The 23,569-nt window shown below is 40.7% G+C and overlaps 1 protein-coding gene across 1 annotated transcript in view; it reads right to left on the reverse strand.

Annotated features, from left to right (window-relative positions):
- Nucleotides 1–23,569, reverse strand: part of PHEX (phosphate regulating endopeptidase X-linked) — a 97,798-nt gene that overhangs the window by 4,576 nt on the left and 69,653 nt on the right. The window contains exons 15-21 of the mRNA XM_049835011.1: nucleotides 21,230–21,288; nucleotides 10,759–10,813; nucleotides 7,496–7,563; nucleotides 5,518–5,648; nucleotides 2,447–2,512; nucleotides 2,215–2,319; nucleotides 348–424 (exon numbers count right to left, since the gene is read on the reverse strand). Of these exons, the coding sequence (XP_049690968.1) occupies nucleotides 348–424; nucleotides 2,215–2,319; nucleotides 2,447–2,512; nucleotides 5,518–5,648; nucleotides 7,496–7,563; nucleotides 10,759–10,813; nucleotides 21,230–21,288 (561 nt within the window). The remainder of the gene's footprint in view (nucleotides 1–347; nucleotides 425–2,214; nucleotides 2,320–2,446; nucleotides 2,513–5,517; nucleotides 5,649–7,495; nucleotides 7,564–10,758; nucleotides 10,814–21,229; nucleotides 21,289–23,569) is intronic.

The raw sequence follows: 23,569 nt of genomic DNA on the forward strand, positions 1-23,569 counted from the left end.
AAGGAGCCTCCTAATAGTCACTGTTTTCTAAACTAGAATTGCAGAGGGGAAAAAAAAAATGATAGATGAGGCATTTTAGATACTCAGGCCATGATTACAGGACATCACAGGGATCAGAGCGTGTTCTGGTTCAACCGCTTTTGAAGGTAGAGGCAAACCCCTCGTTTTTACAGAAGAGCATTTGTAATAGCGAAAGGTAAGCTAATAAAAACAGTTCAATTTCAATCCAAGCCAAGAGCACAGTCTAATTTTCTGTTTGCTCTTAAACCCCTCTTAACATGCTAAATTTCTGCACTTGTGTGCTGCAGTGATTGATGTATACTGAGTAAATACATTATTTGCACTACCTGAACTGAGGAGGGCTGTGAGCTCCAATATATATTTGCTCTCTCGCAGATTCTGGTCTAAAGGAGTTGCATCTTACCTAATAAAAGATAAAAAGCAGAAATAGGCACGTTATCTGGGATGACTTCATAAGTAAAGCAGCATGTAATATCACTGTTCTTAGGATGCCTATTACTTACAGAATTCACAACATGGAAAGACGCAGCAAACTCCTATTTTGTTTCACCTTTGCTATCTTGCAGGTTTTTGTTGGTATATTCTCTTGTTTTTCAAATGCCTTAATGGATCTAGTCTCCACCCACTGTTAGCCTCCACCCACTCAATCCCATCATCTAATCATAACCACTTTACTAGTTCTTTCTTTGAAGTTCTCTACGATGGTAGCTTGCTTTTCAGCTTGTGCTGCAGCATCTCACGCCTTAATAATTACCAAGCATACTTCTTGGTTTCAAAGCTGTGTAAAGTGTATAAAAGGTACATGTAATGATGCTTATCATCTCTAGAATTGCAGCTATATTACCTGACATATTTTTTCCACGTTGGAATGATTATTTCTTTTGAAATGACACAATTATCAAGTTTCCATCAGTGGTCACCAATTCACTATTCCTGATATGATACTCGACCCAATTGTAACTGACCACAAAACAGGGTAGAGAAAAATATTTGCAGAGCTGAATAATCCCTCTTACGCTGCATCCATTGCATGAAAAATCTCATTTAAGCAGCATCTACCTTACCTAAACTGCTGTGTTGAATGTTTCCTATTGACAAAATCCTTTAAGACAGACTGCCCGTAGGATATGTGGACTTCAGTGCAATTTTGTCTGGCTGAAGACAGCCCTGGCAGTTTGAATGAGTCTGTTGAGTGTCTAGAGCTCTGTGGAAATAGGCTGAACTCACGGGTACCTGGCATACACTGCTCTCACTGTGCCTGTGCCTCCCCTCAGAGGGTCCACTGGACACACGATTCCTGCAGCGGTCCTGTAAGACCCCCAGATCTTCCCTAGGGCTTCAAAGCTTTCTGGGAGAAAAACTGGCACAGTGCGAAACTCAACTCAGCATAAATGACCAAAGCGGAATCTTTTCCTTGGTCAATACTGTCAAACTGTAATGGCCATTGACCCATACGCTGCTACACCGATTCTCAGTAGAGAAATGATTTTCAGCCAGGGTTGGTTGCATTGGATCCTGTTTCTTCGGTTTTAGATGATTCATTCCTTCAACTGGTGGGCAAAGTTTTATAGCCCAACTTTTACTTCTCATATAGGGAGTCTGTCCCAACTCTTTTAACCAAATAAATAATTTCTGATTCTCTCCCTTGTTCTACATGTTTTTCTAAAAAACTCACATCCCCTAAAAAAGTTTTGCTACAGCTTATTTAATGTACAGCAAAGAAAGATAGGAAAAAATAAACAAAGATTTTCATCACTCCTGCCTGGTTTCCTTGAACACGCTTGGTAACAAATTGTGGTGGTACCTTTGCAACAGGAATCTGTGGTGGAAGCAGTCAGAAACTGCTGCATATTGCAAGGACCAGAAATCTGGGAAGCTAAAATGGAAAGAAGCTAAGGAATCAATACATGCAAGAAGACCCTTGTAGTGGAGGGAAGCAGCAAGGGGAAAGAAAGCTGCTGTGGCAACACTGCAAAACCAAGAATAATTTCAGCAGTTCTGGCACCATGGATAGATGAGGACAAAGAGGAAAACAGAAAAAAAATAATAGTCCTGGGAGAAGTCGTCTCTGCTTATACCGTGAAAAGTCTGGGTTTGGCTGGTGTAGATTGTTGAAACAAAGCAGTCTCATCTCTGCACCGCACGTTGTGCAGGTTAACAGATGTGGACTTGAAACACATTTGTACTACTCACGTGGGCATAACTCAGAAAGAAAAGCTGGTTGTGTGTGAACTCAAGGCCTGGCAGTAAAGGCTCTTCTTCTCCTCCCCTCTTTTCTGTAATCCATCTCCTGTATGCCTGATAAGAAAGAGATACTAAGTGCCTTTCAGCAACACGGAGCCTGATCACATCTATTGCTTTTCTTTTTCTTTTTTTTTTGTTTTTTTAAATAATACTACATTACAGATATTTTTCATCTACTTACCCTGAAAGCCTCTCGCAAACCTCCATTATCTGCAATGTTTTCTGCCAAAGTCCTCTTGCCTTTCACCTGGCAGAATGAAAGAACATTAGTCATTTGATCCATTTCTGAACTTCCTTCTTGATCAACTTCAAGAAACAAGGGAAAAAATAAAACAAGGTGACAATGACCTCAGCCAATTTCAAGCATCATATCTCTGGTTAAGATAACTGTTTTTCAATGTGAAAACTTTCAGTAAACAATTCTCCGTGATAAGTTATCCTGGCTCTTGTCCTAGATCTCTGTAGCACAAAATATAGTAGATGAAATGCACTTAAGAATCCAGTCCCTGATCTTTGATCTAAGCCTCAATAATTTTCCCCTGAAGACTGTTTTTGTCTGGTTACATGTGAGATCCAGTAGCCCCTTTCTTAAACTTTTATCTAAAAGGTTACATTTGTTTCTGTACATAACTCTTAATATACTCCTGTGATGCAAAAATAACTTTTAAGTGATAACATAAACCAGTGTAATTAAAAACAACTGTCAGGGACAGAATTGAAATTGATAGTATATTCAGTGCTCTAAAAATACCCGCAAAGGAGATTCACATTGCTTTTCCCCAGTATTGATTCCAAGAGCAAGAGCAACAAGAACATACTGCGAGAAGCAGCGCTATCTAAACTTTGTGAAAAAGCCAGTCTCCTGGTATTACCAAGTGCAATATCATTGTGAAGAAATCCTCGTTTCTGCAAGTGCAGCATTATCACTGATTGCCCAGCCTGCTAAGGTCTTAGTGTTCCCAAACTGTATTTGTAATTAAGTGGTTTTGCTCTCTACACCTCGAATAAGCAAGGTAATGGAGGACAGTTTTAAGCAGGACCCTGAAGGTCAATGCTGACCTGCAGATCCTCCAGCGACAGGCTCTCCTGTGCCGCAGGGATGAGTGCGTCATCTCACCTTCTTTTCAGGATGGTAAAAGAGGGGGAAATGGGGGAGAAGAGATAAAAGGACCTCAGGGATACCCAGGTACCTGTAGACAGCCCCACCACTCAGTGCAGACGAGCACCCTGACTGGACTCGGGGCATCCTGCTTGATGCCTTGGGTCCAAAGTTACACCCAAGGGTGTAAAAAAGGAGAAACGGCGAGCAGCAGAGGAAGGTGCACCCCTTTCCTTCCAGCCCTCCCTCCCCTCTGGAGGCTGGAGACAGAGGTGGGAGAGAGGCTTTTAGGAGAAAAGGTGCTGGGACGCCAGGGAACATGCACACACACCGGCTGCCTGTTTTTTCTGGTCTACCTACTCATACATTTTTATTGCAGTGGGCTTGCGACATAGACTGATTTAGAGCATAAGATGAGAGTAACCTAGCAGGGCACTTGGGCCATAGGTCATTTTAATAAGTGGAAGAAGTCTTTCCACTGATCGCAGGCAGCTCTGGTCAGGGATCTGAGACTACTCTGTGCAGACAGTTCGTGACGGGGCTCAGGGACCACGATAAGCCCTTTATTTGATCAGATGACTTTATGTGATTACCACACTTTGAAGCTACTTCTCTATCCACTTTTTCTTTCATTGAACTTCTTTTCTGGAGACATTTTTATTGTAAACCAGACAAGAAAGAAGAAGAGTAAATAGGCTTCTCGATCCACAAAAAATATTCATACAGGGTAAAAAACCTGCAGAATATTGATGTAAATGATGGGCAAAATAAAGCTCTTTGCATGCATAGCTCTTCGTACATAGGCTATAAAATACGGCAGAAAATATGAAGATTCTTCTTCTATCATCTAAAAAGTGCTTTACGTTATCCCACGGAAATGGGAGGAAAAAGCCTTGTGGATGACAAGGCTGTGAGTACCAGGATCTCTCTAGTAAGCCCATCCACAGACTTCAAAGGCAGTAGCTACACCGGAGGGAAAATTTCAGCTCTACCCCATGTCAAGAGACACCACAGAAGATAAAAGGGATGGCTGAGACAATGGCAGGAGCATGGGAAGGGCACAGTCACATCCTTGGGGAAGGTTTTAATGACCTTCTTTAAGTGTTATTTTTGTATTGACAGTTTTTGTCCTACAGATATTCAGGAATGAGCCTGAGAATTTTTATTTGTAAATAGCCTAGATGAAGGACTTCAAGTCTGAGTTGTTGGACTTCAAACTGGACTACAATATGGCTTTTTTATCTCTGAGACAAATACAAACAGCCTGGAGAAAGTGTTAAAATTATTTCTAAGCATTCAATGTGACCTCTCTGTTCTTAAAAGACAAAGACATAATTGCATTTCTCATTCTAAAATATAAGTAGAGGTGCTAGAATGGAGTAGGGGCTGGGGTATGTATTTTTTCCTGAAAATTAAGATTAAAATCATGTCCCAGCCAACGTTACTGGAATTTTAGCTATTGATTTCTGAAGGTCTGGGATTTATCCTATTTATCCTTCATTTTGGACACTTACATAATGTGCACGTTTTCAGGGAAGCTCATAGCTCTGATAAACAATGAAACAGAAACCATTCCCTTGCACTTTCTTTCTCAATCCTTTTCCATGAGCTACCGCTATCATACTCCCTTCATTTGAGATACAAATTGGGTCTGCATGCACACATGGAAGAAATAGCAAGAGTTGAATCTGAAATAAAGTAGGGTTTATGCATCCATTTTATAGCTGTAATAAATAACAGGCAGAATTGCTAAAGGAATCTATAAAACATGCTATTATATTCTTCTTTTTAAAAAGAGTGACTGCTCAGTTTTCATTAGGGAGCTCATCTTTAGAAGACATTTAACATGCTCACAGTAATTAGACCAGACCTGCTGTGTGGCTTCATCCTCTTCCCCTGATTCCAAAATGATGTGATGAGGAGAAGTAGTTTAACCCCATCACCAAGGTGTGGGTAGTGGTATTTGACTGGACTAATCAAATCTGACAGACAATTTTTATCACAATTATTCACTTCAAAAAATGATTTGTTGTGAGAAATGAAGTTGGTAGCCTAATATCCCAATATGTTGGGATTTATAAAAAGACTACTCTAAAAAAAATCCCCCAAACTCCTAATGCACCACTGCTTTCAATCACTGGTGATTTACATACATGTAAGCCAGCTCTCTTCCAGTAGTAATTGCTGTATTGATTAATCATGCATTTTGTTTTCTCTTTAAATTTTTCTTCAGAGTCAGTTGTCCACCAAGGGTCTAAATTTCCATTTTTGTCATATTTCCGACCTTAAAAAAGAAAGAAAACAAATGTTATGTAGGACAAAACCCCACACTTTTCCAGTTTTGGAATCTATCACCTGCACAGAAATGAGAGGTGAATGTACTCATACAAGTGTGTGTATAAAACGGGTAAGATCGGTGAGCGAAATCTTGACCCCGCTCAAGTCAGTGGTGAAAAGCTGGCATTCTATTTATTGTCATAATTTCCATTTCCAGAAAAAAATAGTAATGACTAATGAGATCTGTAGTACATTTTATAATTAAGTAGTGCAAGAGGCATATGAGATTTCTTGTAAGAGTAATTGTGAGTATTTTCCATCCTCAGCCCATATGTGTTTGATTCTGCAGACGTGATGGTAACTAATTTATTATTAATTAATTATACGCTTGACCAGAAAGAAAAAAAAAAATCCATTTCATGGAAACTTCTGAAGCTTCCATTTTTTGCTTTGGAGCAAAACCAGAACATTTGAACCCTATTCATGGAAGCAAGGAGAATACATTCATCCCATTCCCCAGGCTGATGGTTACAGCAATGGCTCGTGGAAGATTCAGCCTCAGGTCCCTGCTCCACCTCATGTGTAGGAGAGCGTCTAATCTCCATCACGTCTCCAGCCAGTCAGACACAAGACGCATTAGGGCTTTTTTTGAGAGCGGGTTTAGCTGCCCGTGGGGATGCAGCCTTGCTCTGTGATTTGATTCTTCATTATGCCTGCAGGAAAGCGAGGTAGGGAGCAACCAGGAGACACGATACCAAGTACTGCAGATGTTTTCCTTCATCTTTTTATTTCTTTATATTTTCCCTGTGTGTTGTCTTGTTCAGGATGACAAATTCCCTAGAGAGCTACTGATTTCTATATTTGGAAGGTAAGAGCCTGGGCAGGAGGTAGTGGTCTGCTTCGGGAATAAAATCTTCGGTTCCTCTCTGACTGCCTGGAGACATGATGGAGATTAGATACTCTCCTAAAAATGAGATGGGAGTTTGTGAAGAAAAGCTTCTCTATTCCGGAGTGTTTGCTGGCACAAAATTTTGCAGAGCGGTGCCAAGAGAATACAAGGTTTTCCTTTTATTTTTTAAAAGGTATTCAAAGTAACGCAACATAAGCAACCTAACTTCAGTTAGGCAGTGAGCCAGAAGCTTGCTTTTACTTCAACATTCTGTATTTTCAGTGGAAAGAGGTTTCTCTAGACAGCGAGTCAGAGCGGGAGGTCAGTCAGATACTCGGAATTGTTCCCCGGAGGAGAAGTTTCATGCTTCTCACTGTCTTCCCCCTCACCTCTCTCAGGAGCCTGATTTTAAAAAGCACTTTACTGAGACGGCCAAGTGAGATGGTGGTAATACCCAACTCCACCCAGTTTTTCAGGACAGTTGGTTTGACATTCTCAGACCATTTATTTTTTTTCTTTTTTTTTTTAAATATTTTGCAATAAGTTTTCTGTTCCACTTCTGTTCCAGTGTTGTATTTTAGTATTTGTAAGTAATTGTCTTTTGAAAAAATTCAAAACTGAAATGAAAAGTTTTCTTGGAAGTAATTTTTATCAATCAGAAGTTATCCCTTTGCCCTTCCCACTCCCTCCCAGGCAGGACTTTCTGACTCTGTTGCTGATTTAGTTTCCATTCAAAAAACAGAAAGCGTCAAACTTGTGGCATTCCTTACCAAACAAATTCTGGTTCAGACTAGCAAGATTGCATGTAAATAAATTAAAAAATGCAACTTCATAATTTTTTTCATGCAATTCAGCATTGTTAAAACCCAAACCAATAGAAAAGCTAAAGCGTACACAAGTCAGCTTTCTAATCTGTCAACTCTGTTAAAAAAAGAAAAGTTATCAACCTATAGAAGAATACTCACCATTGCTATCAAATCCATGTGTAAACTCATGGCCAACAATTACTCCTATGGCACCGTAGCTTAATGACCTGCAACACAGAGAACCAGTTTTCTTAGAAAGACTCCACACTCATGAACATTAAAGGACTGAAGACCTCAAGAAAGATCATTATTTATTTAAACTGGGGGGGAATGGGTCTAAAAATCATGCCTGCACAATTTTGACTTAAAGTTGTTGGAAGTCTGAATGTTAAACTCCTACTTGTTTAAAAGCAACCTTTCATATAAAACTTTAGAAAGCACTGTGATGGTTCGCTCTTCTAACCAAATCCCTTATTAGCATAGGAGCTCCAGAATGTCTCCTTCAGCTGACTGCATTGTGTATATTCTAACTGCCAACAGGACAAAGTTATAGGTGAAATTATTCTCTTAGCATCGTCATGAAAAAAAGGATAGATCAAAGGTTGCAACGGGCTTCCGTAATGCCAGCTTCAATCATTCTTCACTGGCCTGCAACAAACAGACTTGCAAATGACTGACTCTCATTTGAAAAGCATTAAACAGATCTCCCTTCTGTTTTAAAAAAAGAGGTCATACAATTTTCTTGCACTTGCCCAGGCACAGGACATGATCTACAGTCAGATCTAATGCACTGGAGAAACAGAATAGAAAGAAATATTTCATATTCCTGATTGACAACTAATTGTATTTTCCTCATTATATCCAAATAAACAAAATGCATCTGGGAGAAATAGGGATGAAAGGGGAAAACGTTCAGGGCTTTTCATATCAAATGCAGTGGATATCGGGGGGGAAGTGATCTACTAAATGCATCTTTCATTCATTAAATTGTTCTTTGTGATTTTAATTATTTCAGTTATTGAGATGCCATACTTCAAAGTAGCTTATAGTATTTCTAACACATTGTACTGAAATAGGAGAAAGGCAGAGGTTTGAAGTAACATGTTATTACTGGACCTAATGATCCGTAGCACGCTAATTGCTCATCTCAGTTATGCCCAAAAAGTATTATATCATTTAATTCCCCCTGCTCCCATGACAATTCTTCACTTTGTTTTTTTTTCTTTCCTGAAAGGTAATTTGCATATGATAAAATCTTCCCTACTGTTTTTTCCCCCCAAGTACTATTGCAAACCTTCACTAAAAAACACTGGTTAAAATTATACATTTCAGCAATGGAAATATCATCCTTTGGTGTGACAAATTTGTAATCTTGTGTAGCACACAGTGATAATTACCCATACTAAATGTACTATATTAAACTTGTTTTCCACATCTGAAGTAAAGTGGTTATACAGGAATTTTTTGCAGCTGGAGAAGTATAAAAAGAATGGCACAAAACATGTAAAGAGATCAAGAGGAACCAATAAGCCCTATTGCTAAATAAATCTTATTTTTCCTCTAAGGTTCTTGATCAACATGAGTGGCAGGGACAAAGAACAGGCTGGTGCCTGGGCACTCCTAGGGCCTTCCCCAGCTTCAAAAGAGGGGATGAAGTTTGGGGTGAATTTTGGCCTTTGCTTCTGTAAAGCCCCTTCAGCATTTTGTCCATCTCAACAACAATTTTGCCAGAAATGCTCCCAGCTCTTCACTTCTGGGGCACAGCTGGATGGAGATGAAGGGCATTAGGTGCAGCCCAACGGGTACCAGATTAAAGGGGAACATTCTGGGACTGGGGAGGCTCAGAGGACTGTAAGGAAGCCACCAACTCAGGTAGTTCAAAGTCTCTATTTCAATATATCTGGCACTGAAGACTCATAGCAATGAATGGTGCCATTTGAATGGTATTTTATTTCTCGTACTGAGATGTGAAGTGATAATTTAGCTTCCCTTTATGCAAATAGATGCAACTGTTCTATAGTGGTTATGCTGGAACTGGACACTAAACCGCCACTAAATGTTAAATATTTGCTAAATCAGTTTTCCAGCAAGTGCTGATGACTTTTTGATGATTTTTCTGTTCCAGTGCCATGTACTGTTTCTTTTAAGCAGACAGAAGACAGATCCAGAATGTTTCAAGGACAAAAGCAATCTGTTGTCTGATATAAACCAGCTACATTTGTTTACTAAATTTCATTTTGATACATACTCAAGCAAAACCAATTTAAGCTAAGGTAACCTTTAAAGAAGAGAAATGAGCGAAGTATAATTCTTTGAAAGAACCACAATTTTATCGCTATGGCAGAAGGTCAGGCTACAGAGAAATCTCTTCAGAAAGCAAAGCTGGAAACAGGTCTGCAATAACCACAGCAGAAAATAAGTTCACCTTAACAAGAAAGGACTTTCTTCTATCCCCAATTACCACTTAGAAAGTCACTTGGCTCATAAGAATTCTCTCTGAATGCAAATTTATTTGTTCCTAAATTGAATGTGTCTCTCTACATATATTGCCAAATTTCCTGTTACAAGGACACATCCAGATTGGAAGGTGGCAAACCCAAAATATTCAAAAAGTTTGATTTTATTTTTTTTAAACAAAGATTTATTAAGGATATCTTTCACCAGTAACTGGTTTTATATAACTGCAAAATAACTTTCAGAAACTGCTGTCAGAAACTTTTCACGGTCTTACCCTACCCTAAAATAGAAAGATATCGAATTGCACAAAAGCAGTGATTTTTCAAAATTAAATATATGTGACCTATAATTACTCTTCCTCAGCTACAGCAGCACACGGGCCTGCTCAGGCAATCATTTATGCATATGGAGATACTCTCAAGCACCTCAACAGGCACAGGCAAAGGCCCACTGTTAATCTTAGATATTAGCAGAAAGTGAACAATAAACTGATAATAAACGGCTTCTCAGGGTATTCACTTCTGTTCAGGAAGTGTTAGCTACCTGATTTACAATTCCTTTTAATACCTGCCATGTGCACACTGCTGCATCTGCATGCTACAGCATTGAAACTCTTCCACTCAGGTGCACTTAATTAGCAATTCCTGTGAGAGATCAGTCATCAGTTTAAGATGAGAGCAACACCTACAGCTCCCAAGGGTAAGAAAAGTTATTGCACAAAGCAGCACTTTTCAAAGTCTGTTTTTTCAATAGTAAAAGCAGGATGCAGCAGAGAAGAACACACAACGCAAGGCCAAGCTTTCCCTACAGAAGGACAACACAATATTCCTCTGCGCTACCTGTTGGTCATCTTCAGCAGCGTAGACTTCTTCTCCATGCCCTCATCTTTGTCTATACGTCTTTCCATACCTTTCCCTATTATTCCTCTTTTCCAGGTGTACGGGGTTCCCTGGTGCAGTACTTACCTAGGATACTCTGCTCCCCAAAAGAAAGGCTTTTGCAGTTCTCCTGCTGGGAATCCTGCAAAAGCAGAAAGAGTAGTAGTGAGGTCCCTAGCTCAATGCAGCTGAATAACAATCACAAGGCCCAAGGGTTTGGATTTTATGTCCTTTTTTGTTTAGTTTCAGAAGATTTTTGCTAAAGGAGCTTTCCCTCAGGTAGTAGTTTCAGAATGCAGTAGAGGATCTGTGGAGAAGCAGGGATCCTCCCTCCTTCAGGACCACAATGGCAACAAGATGCCCCACTGCAAGAACTTCGTTTTATTCCATGGCTACACGCATGTCTGTGTGTGTAAGTGCATGTGTTCCTGTGAAAAAATGCCTAGTGTTTCCCGTGAAGAAAACTACTGGATTGCCCTCAGATGTGTTGACAGATCAACAGACAATCTATAGGTAAGATGCAACAAGGACTCAGAAGGTGTTAGCTTAGTGAGGCTTCAGTGCAGCAAGAGGCACATGAAAGTGCTAAAATGTAAGCCTAATTCTATATAGTGTCTGAAAATCCGAGGTAAAGGCACGTCGGTAAAGGAGAGCTGTAGACTATTAAGGCTGTAGAGTCAGTCTAGCTCCAGGAATTACCTGGCTCCTTCTGGTAGACTAACTGGTCACCAAAACCCTGTCAATAGAGACACTCTAGTGCGCGATAATCTACTGATGTTGCACATAGGAACCAAAATTGTTCCTCAAATTCAAAGTCACAGGTCTGTTCCTAGTTCCTGGATGACCTTTCAGTGCCACAATTCTGAAGACAGTGAGGCTGAACGTGGTAACAGTTTAACAACCCAAAGAACTGCTAAATAAAACAGATGCCTATGGTCTAAGTTTTTATATGCTGGTGAAGCGTCATCCTTCCAGGCCCAAATGTGGAATTTGCTGTCTCATGTCAGGAATTCCCATCTATGAAGCAGGGGCTTGCACCTACTTTGAAGATTACCCCACATGGACATCACCTGGTCAAGGAAGAACCAGCTTCCTCAGGTGATTCTCTTGCTTTCCCAGGAACCTCTGCTTCAGCTTATGGGTCTCTCTTCAAGAAATCACCTGGCCACTCACTCACATCAAAACAAAAACCACTTTCACTTGGTTCTAACCTTATTCAGTTTTTTGTTAATGTATAGGACATGGATTTCTTTATATCTGAGATAAATTGTCAGACAAGATTTTTGTCCTTTCCTTACAAAGACTTTAAAGACAATATGCTGAGTTTAATTCATGTCAAATGACGTGCTAAGTGGCATGTCCTCATGGCCTGCCCATCAGCTTTTTTCCGCTGCTCCTCCTTGGCTGCCTTGACTACCTATTTGCAATCAGCTTACAAAAAGTGTGGGTTTCAAACGTATTTTCTAAGTGCTTTTTTTCTTACTTCTCCAGATGCTGTTTTGTTGTTTCAAGCATGTTATCATTTGCTTTTCCAGTACTACAAAACACAATTGTACCAATGTCAAGGACAAAGTTTTCCTGATCTAACTCTCTTTGCCTCCCAGCGCGCACAGAAGAGTATTTACTCTGTATGCTTTTAAACATCTCACAGCAATGGTACGCTCACGCAACCTGATGAAAATTGCTTGCTAGTACACTAAGTCAAGAGCTGGAAATCTAGTCCGAACTACATTGCCTGGTTCCTTCCAAATACTGAACCTCAGGAAAGGGTTTTGGGCATGCCAAAGAGACCATTTAATAAAGGAATCATTAAGGTCAACTCACCCTGAATGATCCTCTCCCCACAACAGCAGATGAGAGGAACTGTGGCCAAAAAGAACAAATGAGCCCATACTGAAGGTAGCACAGTCACCCCACAAATCACGTTTAGGGATCACACAGTCCTGTGCGCTGTCACCACACCAAGAGGCTATCAAGATCTCGTAAGGAGCTGCAATTATTTTGTCCATGTATAGACTTGTGTAGCGAATTTGCACTTGTCTGTGTGCCAGGTAGAGGTAATATACGTTATTTACAGTAAACTAGGTGCAAACCTTCACTCGGGCTCATCCATCTAAGAAATATAATCTAAAGGTGTCTTCACAGCATGTTGCTGAAACAGTCAGATGTGAGTTAAGCCATGAGATAAAGTTTTCACTGAACAAGGCATGTGAATGCATGGGAAGAAGCTCCAATCCTGAATCCATACAACAGGTTGATAATTATTTTACTCCAAGTCAGGATCCATTTTAGGTAAGACATGCCTGAGCATAGAGCTTGTTGAAGGAGTGATTTCTGCTTCTGGGCAGCTGTGTGAAACACCTTTGTAGTTTGGTTGCACTAAAGGAAGCTTAGGAAGAATTTTCAGGCCAAAGCAGAGTCAAAGGCCACTAGAATGTAATACACATTCAAGAAAAACTCAGGGAACTGGAATGTATTGCCTACAATAGGAATTTTTTTTTCTTTTTTAAGAAAAAAAAAAAATATCTAGTTTTGAAAGTGATTCTTGGGCAGCTAGTAAAGCAAAGGTGTCCTGTTCTCCAGAGATTAGTAGCACTAAATGAGGGAGAGTGCTTGTCTACTATTGCAACACTATAAGGAACAGATTCAGACTTGGCAACACGTGGAATCCCTCTGTATGCAATGTGTCCCTCAGGCAAGCATCAACCAGATCATCCTTGGAGGGAACAAGGGTAACAATGTCCTAGACCTAGAATCTCCTTTAAATTATAACAGGAGATGGATCACCTGACAGTTTCTTATTTTGTGCTGTTCAGAATGCCTCAGTTTAGGCAATTCCCTTGTGAAGACTGTTTCTTGCTTGCTTGGCATATTGTACCTAAAAGAATTAATGACAAAACTCAGAGAGCTCATAGTAGGCTGTAGAAGCAATAAATGTTAATGGGATTATTTATATGCCACTGGAGTTCAAGCAAGCAAAGGACTGATCTGGACGAGTAAGTCAGCCAGACTTCAGAGAATTTCACATCTTAAGGAATGGATACAGGCACTGGGAAGATACTTTAAGCTAACACTTCCCCATAAATTTAGCCTGTAGTGCAGCTTTTCATGCTTCCTTCCTCCACAGAGCCCCAGAAGAGGGATACGGGCAGAAAGCCTCCCTGCACACTTTATTGCTAGCGCAGGCTCAGAGCCTACGCTCAAGGCCATTACTCACCAACAGCACACAGAAAGAAAACTGTTGCCTTATTGCAGACCCCCCACAAAACTATCTGCCACATGTAGGACCTGGACTTGCAGAATCTGCCTTGCCTACCTTCCTACAACCTACCGACTTCTGGAGCAATGTCATAGGACCGCAGCATCGTTCCGAGATAGAGACTCACGGCTCACTTGCCGTAAGAGCGCTGGAGATCTGTGGACAGCTGAGTTCAAGCTGTCACAGGACAGCACTGATGCCCTACGCCCATGCATCATAGAGATGGCAAGGTGGGACAGCCAGGCTTAGATCATCCTCCAGACGGACTTCGTGCCACTGATCACAAGACTTTAGAGCCCAGCAGTTCCGATCAGAGCCCTTTAAGCCCAGCAGTTCAACCAGTTTTCAGTCCACCTGACTATCCACTTGTCTAGCCCATTCTCAGCAGCTTGTATTTGGGAATGTTAGGGGAGACAGTGCTGAAAATCTTGCTAAAGTCAAGATGAATCGTATTCACAGCTCTCCCCTCATCCACCGAGCTAGTCATCTCATCACAGAAGGCCGGTCAAGGAAACTATTACCAGGATTTACTCCATCATGTACGCAGGGACTGATGCGAGGCTGACCAGCTTGTAGTTCCCTGGATCTTCCTTCTTGAAGATAGGAGTGACATTTGCTTTCTTCTAGTTCTCAGGAACCTCCCCCAGTCACCACAACCTTTCAAAAGATAATCAAGAGTGGCCTCACAAGGACATCAGCCAGCTCCTTCAGCACTCGTAGGTGCGCCCCGTCAGAGCCCACAGACTTGTGTCTGCCCACTCTGCTTCAATATTCCCTTACCTTCTCCTCCTCCACTGAGGGTAAGCCTTGCTCCAGACTTCCCCTCTGGTCTCAAAGGCCTGGGATTCCTGAAAACCAGTCTTACCAGTAAGGACTGAGGCAATGAAGGCACCGAGTACCTCGGCCTTTTCCATGTCATTTGTCACCAGGTCCCTGCCACCAATCCGCAGTGGGACCACATTTTCCCTAGACTTTCTGCTGCTGCCACTATGCTTGCAGAAAGGTTTCTGGTTGCCCTTCACAACCCTCGCCAGATCCATCTCCAGGTAGGCTTTGGCTTTCCTAGCCCCTGTGTCTGGACCCTTGGGCAGTGACTCTCTGCTGAACTTTCCTCTTACTCCCCTTAGTGCTCCGGTCAGTCCTGTGCAGGTAAAGACTGCTGTCAGAGCTTCAAGATCAGCGTAAATTCAGAGTGATATATTTGAAGTAAACCAGACATACTCCACTGCTTGAAATGCCCCTGCGTTCCGGACAAAGAGGATAGAAAACATAAATTGTGTAAGGATAGAAAAAATAAACTGTGTAAGGCACAGTAGCTGATTCCTGCTATGCATGCATACAAAGCTTAACTTTCCGAGGAGTAGTGAATAAATACATTATCAGATAAAGAGAAGTGACGGTCTTAATGCAGAGGACTCAGCAGCCCCTGGTTCACTTCCTGGCTCAGTCTCTGCTTCACCTGACAAGAGGCTCTTCGCTGCTCATGAAAAGAGAGAAGCCAGCATTTCCCAACCTCAGTGGGGCAACATGAGGAGAACCGTGAGATGGTTTGTGAGGGGCCAAGGAATACTGTGTCCCAAGAGACTAGGAAACCTGTGAAAACACCTGTTTTTACAAGGAACTTTAATCTTTATTGTCTAAAGGAAAAAACTCACTAAATTCCCCAGAAAAAAAGAACAAAGAAAAAGTTATCGAATTTTATACATTTATAGATAAAAATTTTAGGAAGAAGAAATAAAGAATGGATGTAAGGATCATGCATCATCTCACCTGTGACTGTAGTTAAATAAAAGAGAATACTAGTCATTAGTAAATAGGAAAAATTGAAAATGAGGGTTCACTTAAGAACACTTAAAGCTTACTTAATAACAGGGCTCGGAAAGCGTTCAGTCCAAATCTGTTAGGATCGTTAACCTCCTGAAAACTAATGGCACACTTGAAACTACTTCATCAATAACATTCTAATTAGTCTCGTTCATAAGGGAAGAGAAAGTGCCCCTACGCGCAGCCCGCTCGCCCTCCCCCGGCCTCAGCACCGGGTGCCGTTTGCTGGCGCTTTCCCGGCTCCTGGCAAGGGAAGAATTCTCCCATGCAACTCACAGCATCAGCGAGCCGCCAGAATCAATACCCACATGCGCTTTCTATAAAAGATGATACTCGTTGGGTAATAGGAGTTCTCATCTGTGGTTTTCTCTATGGATGCTAATTCGAACGCAATTTTAAAATTCTGGTTTAGATTGTATCTTCTTCCTGTAACATGTAATGAAGCCGCTCTCTAAAGAGGCCTCTTGACTTTCACTAGAGAACTGCAGTACAAGCACGAATGACTTGGAAGAAGCATGGGTATAAACTTACAGAGATAATATCAACAGTAGTTAATTATCCAATACGCCTATTCAAGCTTGCGCCTCATGAGTGTGTTGCTTATATTTGCCTCAGTTCACTGTAAATCTCCCTTTCATTACTGTTCACAACCCACAAACGTTACTTTTTTTGATATATTCTAGAGGCATATATATTTACACTTGGAAAGAAAATTAAATACACCAAATGTCTAATGAGCAGCTCCCCTCTGTCCTTAACATATTCAAGGGCCGATATTTTAGTGCTCTAAAGACATAAAATCTTTTCTGCGATAGAAGTATGCTAGCATACTTTGATCACTGCTTGTATCTATTTTCAGCACATATTTGTTGACTGCTCTAGGGCTCATTAAAATAAACAAAGCCTTTTGGAAAGTGTTTTTGTGTTCCAATGATGATAATTAAAAAGATAGTATTCATGCTGCTTAGATTATATGAAGTGTACTTAGACACCTTTTCAGAATCTAAAGGCAATGACATGTACCTGTTGTCCTCCTTAAGTACCTATAATTGAGGGGAAATTGATGAGCAAACGCAAAGAAAATTGAAAAATAATCCACACTAGGACGGAAGAATGATTAACAACCATTATAAACATGCATGGTTGCTAATCTAAGGCACTTTGAGTTACAGAAAAAGAGGAAATAAATAAATAGAACTCATGCAAAGAGAACATCAGGAGTAAACTTCTATAATACTTTACTCTCATGTAAAGAGAACATCAGGAGTAAACTTGTATAATAATAAGATAAATTATTTGTACCACATTTTTTAAGTCTGCTCTTTGCAGCACATCTTACCTTGATACATCTACTTATTTCTCCTTTGGAGATATTAGCAGAATTGTTGGCCATTCAAGTTATCAACAGTTTAGTAATGAAAATGAAATGAAGCCATAGCAAACATAAGGATGTTCGTACTGAAGTGCAGCAAAATGTTACAATCTACTGCATATGCAAGTTTTGCTGTATTCTCCCAAATCTAATAATTTTCTAAATCATCTAGTTTCTACTGTCTATTAATTTTCATTTTTAGTGAAGAAAGACCTTTTCTTTCAAGTAATTGAGTAGTCAAGTTAGAAACACTAAGAGCTTGCCCGTGTATGAAGATTGCATGGACTTGTATGGAGATCGCAGTGATTTCTTGTTAAATGCCTATGTCAGTGATACAGGCTACGGAGACAGAAGAATTTGTAACCCTTCCATCAGGAGTGTGCCAGAGACCTCCCTATGTTCTGAGCACAGAAAGCAAAAGCATCTTCCTAAATTCAGAATTGATCAGGGCCTTCAAGTTCTCCTCCACTTCTGCAGGTATCTGATCACCGCTGCTTTTCAGAAACCATGGTTCAAGGCACTGATGTTGCTTTTTCTCTAAAGTCTTTCACAAAGCCTTCAGTAACTAATCAAGTTTGGGGTTGCTGTGGTTATGTTGATAACATCACACAGTACATTTCCATTTCCAATCTGAACGGTCTTAATTTTTAGAATCAACTTTGGAACTAAGTATTTTCCTGTTAATGTAGAGGCTGTTTTCCACAAGCAATTTCTATTATGCATTTTAAAATTCTCATTTCTTAAATTCTCCTTCTTAGTAAACTCATTTACCAAAAGCAAAAATAGACGGGCCTTGAACACACTAAAATCCAGTTTGCTCACTGAAGAGCTGGGGTACTCAAGCAGATGAAGAGCCTGTCTGGTTCATTCTCTGATTTCCAGCAGTAATCAGTAGTAGATGTGTAGGGAAAGAGCATCAGGCACCTATCTGTGAGGTAATTCTTCTATTAGTACATCTTTCTACCTTCCAGCAATCAGTAGCAGAGGGACCTGTCCTCCCGGACTGAGTTTCTATCTGTCTGTTCTTTCGTTCAGAACAGAACGCCCTCTTTTCCAGATCATCTGCTAATACAGTGACCAGCACAGATCCTCCTAACACACCCCTCCCACTATTTTGAAAACAAGTCATTTGTTCCTACCTCCTTTTCTTATCTCTAATCACTCATTCATTTATGAAGGAACCTTCTGTCTTGTCCCATGACAACTTCCAGTTAATAACAATAGGAAAGAAACTCATCAAAAGTGTTCTATGGAAATGAACATAGTATATCAAGCATACTTACTTGCTTCTGAATTTCAAAAAAAAATCTAACGGACTAAGAAAGCATGATTTTCTTCTAAAAGAAAAAGCAAAAGCCAAGTCACATTGACTCTTCCCCATTATATCATATGCTTATTCTTTATCTCTTATTCATTCATGTTGTGGTCATGAACAGTTTCCTTCACATAGGGGCTAGAATGACTTTTTATGCAGATCCCTCTGGATTCTCTTTTGAAAAAAAAAAAAAAGGATCTGACAATTGCCACACCTATTCTTCCTGTGCTAAGGCCACTATAAGTGATAAGCTATACATCAAAGCTGGTTGTTTGGCAATTTCTTGTCTAAGCTCCTTTGAAATACCTGGGAGAATATTATCTGGTCCTTATATTTGCCACAGTTCATTTTATGAATTTCTTCTAAAGTACCTTCTGTTGACACTAAATTTGAAAGACTTCCTGGGGCTTACCTCCCATACGAAAAAGCTCCAGGATAAGAACTTCCCAAACTCTTCCAATGCAAAGAATCATCTTATTTTTATGCCTTAGAGACTCTCCTCTTTCGGTGTATTCGAAAAAAGGTTTTATTATTAGTTCTTGTGCTCTTAGAAAGTTGGTCCTCAAAATCTTTGTGGGCTTGCTCTATCACAACTTTACATTTAACTTGCTGGAGTTCATGTTTATTTCTTATTCTCAAATAACTCTCGTTTGTAGAACTTTTTTTCTGTTGTTTAACTAGGCCTTTAAAAAGGCCACAGTTTTTGTAGCGTATCACCAGCCCCTACAGAACTTTGTATGGATAACTACTGAAAACAGCTGCAAAGCAGTAAGGTAATAACTGTGGGGCACAGATTTGCGCAGCAGACACATCACACAGTACGAGTACACATAGGCTCGCAGGCTTCAGCGTCCCGCAGGGCAGCTTTCCCTGCAGCATTAATGGGAACTCAGTAGTGATGTGTCAAATATTTATATCAGCAACTTGGGACCTGAACATGTTCCTCCCACATCTCGTGGGGCCTCTTCCCCTGCAAATCACACCAGCCAGCAGTGGAAGACTGTTTGTACTGTGCCTTTCTTTGAATCTTCCCTCCTATTGTGCTTCGTTTTTAGGGCATGATTACATTTCTACCTCTCTCAGGTAGGAGAGGTTCCGAAAGAGCCACCTAAATCCTGTTCCTCTTAGGAACAGCCCTAAAAGGACAGTGAGCAGCACTACCCGAACTTCAAGGTCAGATGCCAGCAGCACAAGAAGGTCAGCCATTGTGATAGAAAATACAATTGCCTCTACACCCATGACTGATTATTTACGTCTGGCAGCTCTCTGCTTCATGACACCGTTAGACACAGCCAGTGTGAAATTTAGCTTCAGTGACTCCAGCCTCTCGTTAGAGCTTTCTCTAATGTGCCACGGCAGAGAGGCCGAGAGCTGGATGCCCCTGAAACTTGAAAGGACCCGATATTAAAGACGACATAACAGCGATGGTTCTTATTTCGTTAAGCAGCAGTGGTGGCCGGTGCTGAGTTCAGCAGAAGAGCAGCTTCACAGGTACCTCAGTGCCGGGACAGGCTCGGGGCAGTCTGCCTTCACTGCTCCCTCAGATGGTCAACAGAAATGGGGAAAATGCTTAATGATGGCAGCCCTCTAATTAAGGGACAGCGGTCTAGGCCTAGAACTAATTTTAATCAAAAGAACTGTCTAATTATCACACACGACTTTACAAATGAGCTCGCTTAAATAGAAAAGAATTTAAGTGAGTGGTTTGAAGGCAAAAACTGTTTACAGAAATCGGTAGAACAGATACCAACAGAGCCAGACTGCCAGTCCTCTGCTGTAACCTCTTTGGTATGATACATTCATTTTGTGCCTTTCAAAACCTGCTTCTCTCTGTGACCAACAGAGATTCAGGAGAAAAAGGGGGAGTCACTCAGGGATTTTTGACATGCCTGTCCTTGAGGACTGAGACCACAGAGGTTATGGCAGCCACCTTCCAGACCCTGATGGCACAAAACAAGAAGGCTGATTTAACTTGCGAAACTAATAAAAGCAAAGAGAAGTGTCAAGGTGAAGATGGTGTGCGCAGAAATGCTGGTATGGATTTTTAAAGCCAGTGAGAAATTTTCTACGCAAAGTCCCATTAAAGCAAATGGAAATGAACATCCAATTCTATACACGTCTTTAGAAAGACTCAGCTCTTTAACTTCATATGCTTCCAAATCAGGATTTATGCTCTCTAAAACCAACCAGTAACTAAAATTAGCATAAGACAGGTTGTACTGTACATACAAGATAATTTCATCAAACTATACAGGGAAGATTTTTAAGGTAACTACAGGTACCACTCCTTGTCCTTGAAGGTATTGAACAAATCCGCTGGACACCACTTCTTTGGTTTTCTGGTCTGTATCACAGTCTACTCTAGTCACATTCATTGCTAAATATTTATAAATGCTAGAGGACTGAGTTGCTACCACTTCAAGAGTCACTGTGTATTTATGGAGGTATCTGTACACAGGGTTTTGCTACAGAAAACAGAAGACAGAAACATAAAGCTTTAATAAAAGTGGTTTAGCTAACATTTGCAAAGGCAGAGTACACACACAAGCAGTCACTGCAACTCAGCTGACAAAGGGTAACTCATTAAGCACCAGTAATCCAAATTTGTGGGAGCCCTTGGTTTTCCAGAACTATCCTCTCACTTAAGACATCTCACAGTTGGATTACCAGGTTTGAGCTTTTGATTTTCAGCCACAAACGCACAAACTGTACAGATATTATCTGAAGCTCGATACATACATTTCCCAAACAGGCACTTTATAAGGAGGCTCAGAAGTCAAATACTCACTGATCTGGTTGGTAGATGCACTATAAAAAGCATTTACAGTAGTTGGGCTTGTAAACCACCTGTAGTAAGAGCAAAAGAGAGCGACTGTCAGTACACTTACACATCTTCATGAACAGAATGAGCAAAGAAAAAAGTGAACACAGTGGAAGGAAGCACAAATGTTAAAGACCTAGGATACATTAAATATTTCTCCATTTCAACACATGCTGCCTACACTTTCCAGAACACTGAAATCTGTTGTTTAACAGCTTTATTTTAAGTGCATACAGTCAACGAATGTTCAACAGGAGCGATTGTTAAGGTTCCTGTTACCTCATCTCTTTTATTTCTAAGTGACCGTTGTGCTCGTGAGGTCTGCCGTGCTGACAAAGTGAAGTTCACCCCACAGAGGCTGCAGCACTGACACAGCTGTGAAAACTCTCTTAGGTGTCTTTCAACCACGTGTGGAGAAACTCCCTCTTGAAATGAGAGGAGAGCATTTTGAAATGAGTGAAGTGGCTTCAGATGCTCTGCTGAACAACTACTTGAACAATTAGGATGATGCCAGCAACATGGGCAGGTGCTTTCTGGGAACCTAAATTCAAAATAAACAGCTTCACATTCTGTAGCCTACACAATGAACGTGGCCATCAGTGTGCTCATAAACAAACGGACCTCTTGCAAGACAAAACATATTTAAAAAAGGAATATTAGTATTTCTTCTCATAGTTAGATTTCTCATACATACTGGAGGGAAACCTAGATTTGAATAGCAAATAGGATTTATGAATCTCCTTAGCCTAAGCTCATCTATATTGACAGTAGTTTCACCCATGTGTGTGGAAAATCTCAACTGGCTTCAGCAAGATCCAAATCCCCTCTGATGAAACTCTAAGTTCAGCGAGTCCAAGTTTTCACTTTATGATTTTATAAGGAAGAACAGAGATAAAAGTAATAAAGATGATGAAAATTAGTATTTAATTCATAATAAATTAGAAGCAACTCTAGTAAATGTCCAAACAGGAACATCCTGCTGTCTTTAGCAATGCATTACTCAGAAATGTTGTAAAGCCAAATGAACGCAATGCAATTGCTTTGGAAAATTTCTTTCAAAGAGGAGAGACGGGAGCTGCAAAACAAAGAGTAAGACAAAGGAAGATCTATCAGAACATGGAAAATGTGTGATGCGTGTCAGTGACGTTTGCATACACTATCTGTGCTTTAAAACAGCACCATCAAATGAATGAGTTATCTGCAGATCCCGACTGTTTTTCTGGCGACTGATGTCCTCACATAAACCAAGCAACAAAGGGGAGAGTTTTAGAATGGCAGCATTCTGTCTTTTATCAATAAATTTATCTGCTTCTCTCATCTTCAAAGCTGAGCAGCTTATTCTACAATGCAGCAATTAGAAAAACTAACCAATGAAAGCACAGGGTGATGTCATGTAAATAGCTTCACCATCCGTTGCATTATGGGCTCTAATTGCCATAGATAACTCTGCCTGGTTTGTTTACGAGGAGATTCTGAAGGGGAGGAGCAGGGGGAGGTTGTTTTCTGGTGTGTTTTCTGTTTCCTCTATAATATAGAAATTAAATTTTAAAGGTAATGTAGTGAGATAATGGAAAATAGGAGAAAGAGTGCTTACAGTGAGGGAATAAAGAAAAAAAATTAGGGGGCTTAATTAACTATATTTCCATGTCATGTTTGTTCACAGCAGCAATCAGTCAAACTGTTTTGAAGGATGCAAGCCAGCCACTTGCTCTCCAGGCTTAGCAGTAGCTCTGGAGGACTCTGCCCCTTTTTTGACAAGGAGACGACCCACCTGAAAGGGACCCATCCGAAACACTCAAGACTTTAATGTCTATGTTACCGTAAGTTTGAACAAAGATACATAGCGTTGTGACTTCCACCTCACCCTGTTTGCTTGCTCTACTTACAGCAGCCTTTCTGTTCTCCCAAACAGCAACTTTTAAGCATGAAAAAGGCTTCCAGGACAACAAATCCTCCCTTCTCACAAATCCTTCTTAGAGAGAGTGTCTTACAGGGCCTCTCATTTCTAGACACAGGATCAAGGGCCTGAGACAGATAACAGCTACTTCAGAACAGACTAATGTGCTTTGCGCTTCTCCCCGTCCTCTCTGCTGCTGCAGCCAAAGGCCGTGCTTTCATACCCAGGAGCTCATAGACTCGTAGCTCATCGACCAGCTGCTAAGACTCATCACAACATCCCCATCCGGAGACGGCTTCTTCCTTCACCACCTCCCACCGCAACAACAGAGCCCATCCCGTTTCCTGAGCTTAGCATGAGCCAAAGACGGAGAGCAGCCTTGATTTTCTCCCTGTAAAACTGAACTGAGT

Source organism: Accipiter gentilis, chromosome 32 (genome assembly GCF_929443795.1).
Source record: "Accipiter gentilis chromosome 32, bAccGen1.1, whole genome shotgun sequence".
Lineage (NCBI taxonomy): Eukaryota > Metazoa > Chordata > Aves > Accipitriformes > Accipitridae > Astur > Astur gentilis.